Raw genomic sequence first — 8822 nt, 5'->3', positions numbered from 1 at the left:
ATGGATGGCCAAGAGAATAAACATATTTTGGAGAGGGTGCAGCCGGAGTGCTCTTTGGAGGCAAGAATGATGAGGCTTTGCCTCACATTCTTTGGGTATGTTGTTAGAAGGACATGATGCTGGGAAGGGTGGAAGGTCGGTGAAGGAGAGGAAGACCCTCAGCCAAGTGAGTTGACATGGTGACGGTAATGGGCTCTTGTGTGTCAGGAAGTGTGAGGATGGCATAGGACAGGATTCAGATCTTTTGTTCATAGGGTCGCTATGAGTCGTACTTGACTCCACAGCACCTAACAACAATAACAGTGCTAGACAACATTTTGCTGCCTCGTAGATCTAGACATAGTATCCCAGACCTTCAGGAACATGTAGATTTGTAGCAAAAAGGGCATATATTAACAGGTCTCATTGTGTCCTAGTGCTAAAGATCTGTGCTGCCAACTCAGAGGCACTCAGTTCGAATCCACCAGCGGCTCCATGGGAAAAAGATGGACAGTCTCCTCCCATGCAGTTTACAACTTCCAAAAACTCACTGGCAGTCAAATATGAGCTGGTTCCAACTTAAGGACACAATAATTTGTTTAAAAATCAATGTCATCAAGAACTGTAATGACTAAAGCTCCCTGCAGTAGCCCAAACTACTAACGGCATAGTATAATCTCTTTAGAAGAAAATGGGAGACCATAACCAGCTGGATCAGGGACGTAATGTGTTGGCAACATCTGAAACACGGCTCACAGCCAAGAAGGTTGAAGAAAACAGCAACATCGCCAACCTGAGAGGAGTCTTGTGAGATTGTGAACCGAGGATCTGCTTTTGTACCTCAAGGACACCACAGACTCCCTTAATTTGTAAGAAATTCTCCCTTCTCAGAAAAGCTCGAGCTCAGAGTTTATTCAAATTCTCAAGGGAGCCTGTGACCCAAAAAAGCGTTAAGAATCCTTGATCTAATTCCAGCGTCCAGGGGACAGAATGAAAGCTCACGATTTGGATCACCTGGGAAATCACTGGAGGAGAGCGGTCCTGGGCCCTTCTCTTTATTTAGATCGTGTGCCTGCTGCCACCCTACGCTCCTGGATGAAATGCATTGACGTGGCTCCAGGGCCCATCGGGGGTCCTAAACCCACAGCCCAGGCTTCCCTTTTGAGGAAAGTTAATGTGGATGCAAGGCGCATCTCGAAGCTGGGGGGACTTCACATTAAATTAAGGGAGGCCTGTCAGGCGGGAGAGAAAACAGCAGTCAAGTCCGGGGCTTAACCCCAGGGTTAGGGTTAGGTGTGTGGTCTGAAGGGTGACAGGGCTAAAGAACTAAGATCTGTAGTCTGTGCTCGCTGTGCAACCAATAGCCAAGTCACTGCCCAAGTCTGAGACCCATCTTTCCAAACATAACATGGACCTCCAAGCTCCAGGCGGTAAGAGTGGGGGCGTGCCTGAGAAGGTGCATGTCTGGGGGCGAAGGGGGGGACCCGCTCTGCCAGCTGCGTCATATGACGCAATGAGGTCACCACCCCAGCTCGGCGCTCCAGCCCCTGGCACGTCAGGGGCGGGGCCTGTGGGCGGGTCCCAGGTTTCCCTCGGCCCCGCCCCCGCTGGCGTCTCCTCGCGGGCTTCCGGCGCGTCACGTGACGGCTCGGAGGCGCTGGCGGTTGCTGTCAGCTGATTCTCTCCGGGTTGGAGGCAGTAGCGGCGGCTGTGGCGATGGACTTTCTCCTGGGGAACCCGTTCAGCTCTCCGGTGGGACAACGCATCGGTGAGTCCCCGGAGCCTGTCCCAGGCCTACGCCAGCGCTCCGCACCCGGAGCCGGTCCCCTTGGGGCGCCTTCGGGTCCCCAGTCACTGACTGGAGGGAGGTTGGGAGGAGGAGGAGGCTGGCGCGGCTCTCAGCGGCCTTGCTCCGCCCAGGCGCCCGCCCCCGCTTTTGATTGACAAGGGCTTGGCCCATTAGGGAGCCTCTACTTGTGATGGGTCCTTACTGCAGCCAATGAGTGAAGAGACAAGGCGGGCCCGAGCCCCACCGCTCAGCCAATGTGTGTGTGCTGGGGTCCCGAATCTAGGCAGAAAGTTTTCGGGGTTAAAGGGACTGCGCCCCTTTTGCATTCGTTTGCGTCGTCGCTTCTCTAGCAAGGGTCCCACCCGTCTTTTTGCTGTCTCTTTCCCGGCTCGTTGGGTTCTGCAAACACTGAAACCTGAGATGAGTCCATTCCCCCCTAGACTGGCGAGAGGAGGGCGTAGGGTCTGGGCAGGTGACTTGCAGGGACAGGGGACCCTCCTCGTCCTCGAGCCCTGTAAGATCGGGGTGGTCAAGTCACGGTGACGCCCGCACGACCCCGAGGACAGGCCTTAAAGACCCAGGTTGGAAGACCTGTTTGTCTTGGCTCCTTTCTGTCTGCGATTCGCAGGAGCTTTGGCTGGAAAGTGAGCTTAGGAACCACCTGACTGCCTCCCTGGTTTCGCCGTAGGTGGAACACCCGCCGCGCGCTGGCTGGAGACACGCAGCCTAGATGGAGCCGCCCGGGGCCTGCCTGTTTGTCCTTGTTCTTGGCACCCTGGTGACTTTCCAGATCTGTGACTGGCCTCTCCGTGCAAGGGAGCTTGGCGCCCGGGATATTAGGGTGTTCCAGATGGTGTGTGCGCCGGGCAGAAGGATGCCAGTGTGTGTCTGCTAGAGGTGCCTCAGAAGAAAGGCCTGGTGATCTGCCTACCAGAAAATGAGCTATTGAGAACAAAGCTCTCATCTTGATATGCATGGGGTGGGCTTGAGTCAAAGGGGGATTCGCAGCAATTGGTAATAGGCGAGTGATGGACCTCGACTTGGGCACAGGGCTGTTGGAAGGATTAAATATGTTAGGAACTATAAAGAGAAGAATGCCTGACATATGGCTAGTGCTAAGTAAGGAACAAGCTGTTAGATGTGTTGTCATTGTTACTGAGTAAGTCCAAGAGAGGGTGGGGAATCTGGAGAGCTTGTAGCTCTGACTTCTTACACCCAGACTCGGGGAGGCCCAGGGCCAGGTCCTTTGGCTGCATGAAGAACCATGAGACAGTACCGGGGAAGTGATCTCTTCGTTTGTTTAGCTTTTTATTGTGATTTGCGCAAAAACTAACAGCAAATTGGTTTTCCATTCAACCCTTCATACTCATTACAGACCCCACAGTGTAACAGCATTCCTCCCTCTCTTCTTCCAGTGGGACTTGTTCATTTTTCTGTCCTCTCCCTCTCTGCCTTCTGAGCTGCCCTTTTTTGATCTTGTATGGTTGGTTGTCTAAGGAGTGAGTAACCCCTCTGGTGTTACCATTCATTCCCCACATAGGCCCATCTACTGTTCGGTGGAAAGCCACTGGGGATGTCTCTGTATCTTTTTAAAATAGGGATTCCACGTGATATCTTCATCTTTTTGATGACTCTTAGCCGGAAATCCAGACTGGGATCTTTAGGAAAAACTTTCATTTCCTGCTTTTTTGAAAACCAAACTTCATTGAAGTCAGTTGACCCAGTCCTCCTGTGACTGTTTGTGGTCTTCTGAGGTTTCATAATCAGTTCTGCCCAAGAGGGGTGTGGTAGTCCAGATTATGTACAGGCAAGCTCCTGCACCAGCCAGGAGAAGCTACCCCTGGGAGGCCCACCTCCAGCAACACACACACACTCTCACACTCTCATATTCTCATTTTCTCTCTCTCTCTCTCTCTCTCTCTCTCTCTCTCTCTCTCCTACACACACACACACACACTATTTCTTCTACTACAGTCACCACTGCTTTTACCACATGCTAAATTTGAAGCTTTCTCCTGAAAAAAAGAATGATGAGACTTCTCACATACTTTGGCCACGTTGTCAGATGGCGCCAGTCCTTGGGAAGAAATAAACCATTCTGGGGGTTGTAGAGGGTCACTGAAAGAGAGAAAGACCCTCAGAGAGATAGTTTGACAGTGACTGCAGCAGTGGCCTTGACCATGGTGAAGATCCTGAGAATGGAGCAGGGCAGGGCAAGGTTCAGATCTGTTGTTCACAGGGTCTCTGTGAGTCATATGCTGGATGGCACTTAACAGAGACTTGATAAAAGAGGAGGGAATCTATGCCTCATGGCCAACCACATATTCCTGAGGCTTTCTGAAAAACCCATCTGGGCAATAGACTGGTCAATGAAAATTCTCCTCTTCATACACTCAACAATCGCCTCTCTTGGGCAAGAAATACTTGGGTCCAGCGATAATGTTGCTAAATCTTACAAACCAGTTGTACCAGGGGAGGAATCCTTCCCTTGGGAGATCATCTGACCCTTGGTTTTCTGCAGAACCCCCCAGAGGGCTTGTTAAAGCAGTTGGCTGGGCTCCATCCCCAGAGTTTCTGACTCCAGGTCTAGTGTGGAGCCCTAGGATGATTGCTAATGAGTCTCCAGGTGAAGCTGACGCCGCCAGTGCCGGGACCACGTGTTGGAAAACTCTGTTCCAGCCCAGCCCCTTCATTTTCCACGTGAGGAGGTTGGGGCTCAGAGACGAGGTGGAGACAGTGCGTCACCCGAGTCGCCAGTGAAGTGATAGTAGCGCTGCTATGAACTCCCCAGAGCCATTGACATCTGAGCTACAGCTGAAGAGGCGCTACAAATAGCATTAGATAAAGAATATGAATGTGCAGTTTGTGTTAATGGCCTTGGGATTTCATATTTTCTTTTCAGTTAAGAGGCAGAAGGCTGTGATTCCCTGTGTGGGACCTTACATTAGCTGCTTATATGTTTCTGTATAGGGAGCTCTGAGGACATAGGCTGTAGGGTAGCCACGCTCCTAACCCAAAGGACGCACCTCTCCCAGTTCAAGTCCCCCAGTGGCTGTGGAAGAGCCTCCTCCCAGGCAAGTCACAGCCTCTGAAAACCCCCTGGAGGGTCAGCTAAGAGTCATTTCAGACTTGACAATGAGCTTGAGTTGGGTTTTTTGTTTTGTCTTGGTTTTTGTTTTCTTTACCTTATATTTCTGTAGACCAGACCCCTCATTACTGCAGGAGTAATACCATCTCTTTTCAAACCTGCTGTCGCCTTTCCCCTTGTGGGCTGAGAATAGAGCTACATAGAATTGGCATCCTGAAGCACAGTGAGTTCTGTGAGGGTGCTTCTGGGTGATGGTGGGTCTTGCCCCCTGAAGCTCTTGACCCCACATGTTCCTTTGTGCTTGCCCATCCCTCGGCCTGGAAGGTCTGCTCGAGCCACTGAGGGGCTCAGCTTCACCCATCCCAGGATAGGCCAGTGTCACCCCATCAGACCCAGCCACTGCTTTTTCCTGCACATCCGTCCTCCTAGCTGCCCTCACTGAGTGACTAAGTTCTGAACTTCAACTTTCTCCCGTGTTTAAAAAAAGATGTCACCAGGTCAAGTCTGACTCAGAACAATCCTGTAAGATTGTCAAAACTCAAATCTACCGTAATCTTTCTAGAAGCACACTGCCACATCTTCCTCCCACAGAACGGCTAGTGGGTTGGGACTGCTGACCTTTTGTTCAACAGTCAACAGCACTCCCTTCCTCTCCTGTAACAAGGGTACTAATGGCCAGCTCGCAGGGTGGTCCTAAGGATGAAGTAAGGTCCTCCCAGGAGGTCATCCCGGCGCTCCACAGCGTGTGCTAAACACTGGCGCTTGTCTTCTCCATCAGCTTCATTTTGTTGTTCCTGTCGCCGCAGTACGAGGGCTGGGGCTTAATGGTAAGGAGTTGTACTACCAATCCCAAGGCAGGCTGTTTGAATCCACCAGCTGCTCCTGAGGAGAAAGGCTGGAGCAGTTTCCTCTCATGTGATGCACACCTTCTGAAAACCTGGTGGAGGGTCAGCTACTAGTAGATTCCAACTCAGCGGTAACAGGAGCACATCGCATCAGCACAGCTCCTCCCTTTCTATTACCATGCCATGGATTGAATTGTGTCCCTCAGAAATACACGTGTGTAATGATGTCATGTGAAAATTTTGTAATAATAATCTCCCGTAATCTGGTAAACCAAACAATTGTTAAAGAATTAAAGGTGGATACCTTACCCAACGTCATTGTCAGTGGCTTGACCTCTTTTATCTCACAAGACAAAAGGACAGAAAGCAAGCAGAGAAGGTGCACCGTAAACTTGGGCGTCTAGCCTTCCAGAGAGTATATTTCTATTTGCGGAATCCAGCCATTTGTGGTATCTCTTATTATAGCAGCATTTGTAACTGGGGCTTGCTAACTGTACCCCTGTCCCCACAACTAGACTGGACTTGAGTAGGACTGTACCTGATTTATCCAACCCAAGCGCCTAGCTTGGTGTCTGCCATGGTGGAAGGGAAGGGAGGAAAGGAAATCACATTTGTGAGCAAATACTATGTGCCTCATCCTATGCTGGTATCCGGTACTAGCCTTTCCTTTTCACAGTGAACTTGTACGGTTTTTACCCATTCCACCAAAAGTAAATCTGAGAGAAGGTATTCCTTCCAGAGCTTCAGAGCTAGTCAGCATCGGAGCTGGACTCAAGCTCAGGACTCTCTGCTCACAGGGCCCTAGACACCACCTTGGGCCCTCATCCCTCTGCCTTTGGCCCATGGGTGCTGCTTTGGAATTTCCGTTAGTGCAGCCTGCCGGCTTCACAGTTTCCAGATGAAGTTGTACACATATTGTTAAATGCCATCGATGCCATTCCGATTCGGTGGCAGGATAGAACTGCTCCACGGAGTTTCCAAGACTCGCTCTGCTGGCCTAGTGGTGAGAAACTGTGCTGTAATCCCAAAGGCACATAGTTTGAAACCACCAGCTGCCTCACAAGGTGGACGGGCAGTCTCCCTCCCATGCGATTACTGCCTCTGAAAACTTGCTGGAGGGTCAGCTACAGGTCAGTTCAGACTCAATGGCTAACAAGAGTCTCTGCAGGTACAAACTGCCATATCTTTTCTCTCACAGAGTGGTGGTTTTGAACCACTAACCTATGATTAACAGACAGATGCTTTGTTGTTTTTCAGTTTTTATCATGTTTTTAATTGGGATTGAATAAAAGATTACAGAGAAAATTGATTTTCTGTTCAACTATTCATGCACATTTCGTTTTGTAAAACTAATTACAATACTATGTAATAATAATTTTTTCTACTTCTTCCTGTAATTCTCATTTCCATTAATCCTTTTACTCTACCTCTGCCTGCCATCTGGGCTTGACCCTTGTGCAGATGCTATTCCTTTGATCTTAGGTGGTTTGTTATTCTAAGGAGTAAGCTCCTCCTTGGTCACATTATAGGTGACTGTCATGTACTGTCAAGTCAGAACTGACCCGTAACTGAGTCTCCAGCCAGCTTTCAGGGGCAGTTAATCGCATGGGCGGAGAGTGCCAGTCTCTCTCCCACAGAGCAGCTGGTGGATTTGAACCATGTGCCTTCAGCATTACAGCACAGTTTCTTTCCACTGGGCCACCAGAGCTCCTAGGTGACTTTATAAGCCTGTCTGTTATTTGGCTTAAAAAAATCTTTGCCACTAGACTAAAAGGTAACATCATAATAGATAGAAGAAAGGTTGATATTGTAAATAATTGGGGAAGTCTGCTGCCAAGGACCCCTTTAGAGAGCCAAAGAGCAAGAATAACAGTTTAAAGACCAATGTGTTCTTGGTCCAAGCCACAGTATCTTCAGTTGCTGTGTGTGCATCTCGGAGTTGGACAACGAACAAGGAAGCCTGAAGAAGCAGCAATGCCTCGAGTTGTGGTTTTGACAAAGAGTATTGGGGGGGATGGGGGGGAAGAGTATTGAATGGGCTGCTGAAAGAACAAACAAGTCCGTCTTGTTCCTCAAGGATGGGAAACGTCATCTCACATACTTTGGATGAATCGTCAGGAGGACCAGCCCTTGGATAAAGACGTCATTGCAGGGATAGCTTGGAGGGCCACTGGGAGAGAGGAAGACGCTCAGCCGAATGGGCTGGTACGGTGACGCCAGTGATGACTCGAGATGGCGAGGAAGGCACAGGATAGGGCGGGATTCCGTCCTGCTGCTCACAGGGGCCCTAGCAACAATGGCAGCACGTTGTTTGGCAGAAAGTTGAGCCGCCCAGGTGAACCCTGTTCCCAGTTCAAAGGCTAACTATGGACCGTAGTTTCAGGACAGTAACTAGATACCTAACCACTGCACCACCAGGGTTTCTCGGCATACACATGGATCCATGCAAATGGCCTGGTCCCTCACCCTTCCTGCTAGTACGAGAGATTACCAAAGGCCATAGGTTTTGACTGAAAGAATTCCAGATTTGGGGATGGAGATAGGGAGGAAAATGTGCAACAATCAGTGAATGGAAATCCAAGTTTTCTGTAAACTTTCGTAAAAATATCAATAAAAAATTAATAAAAATAAAAATTGAGGGAGCTCTGGTTGCCAAAGACTCACAGTTCGAATCCACCAGATGGTCTGCTGTAGAAGGAGGGGCAATCTCCTCCTGTGCCAGTCGGATTGGATTTGAAGTATGAAAAAATAAAGGAAGAAAGAATTCCAGGTAACTGTCCAGGATGGTGTTTGCATTACCTTATTCTTCCAAAGACTTCAGAACTCTTCCTCGTATTCTGAGAACAGACTGTGCTGGCTGCGTTCTACAGACAGATGTGAGACCACTAAGGATCCCACGTCCCCTTTGGAGCTGTGAGCTCACTCCTGGCCCTTTGAGTGAGACACCCAGCTGCCTTATGAAACAATGTTGTTGTTGTTATGTGCCGTTGAGTCGTTTGCGACTCATAGCGACCCTATGCACAACAGCCCTGAACCCTGCTCTATCCTGCGCCAACCACGCTGCCTCTGACACACCCATCCCAATTACCCCAGTCACCGAGTCAATCCATCTCATAGAGGG

General features: G+C 49.8%; 1 protein-coding gene across 1 annotated transcript in view; it reads left to right on the top strand.

Moving 5' to 3' along the window:
• The first annotated feature begins 1574 nt into the window (after positions 1–1574).
• TOM1 (target of myb1 (chicken)) overlaps positions 1575–8822 on the top strand; it is a 58115-nt gene continuing 50867 nt past the window's right edge. Inside the window, exon 1 of the mRNA XM_006890166.1 lies at positions 1575–1747. Coding sequence (XP_006890228.1) covers positions 1696–1747 — 52 coding nt within the window. The 5' untranslated portion in view covers positions 1575–1695. The remainder of the gene's footprint in view (positions 1748–8822) is intronic.

Source organism: Elephantulus edwardii, unplaced genomic scaffold (assembly GCF_000299155.1).
Source record: "Elephantulus edwardii isolate Elephantulus edwardi_28Jun2011 unplaced genomic scaffold, EleEdw1.0 scaffold00086, whole genome shotgun sequence".
NCBI classification, from domain to species: Eukaryota; Metazoa; Chordata; class Mammalia; order Macroscelidea; family Macroscelididae; genus Elephantulus; species Elephantulus edwardii.
The sequence above is the reverse complement of the archived record's forward strand: the minus strand, read 5'-3'. Positions and strand labels throughout refer to the sequence as shown.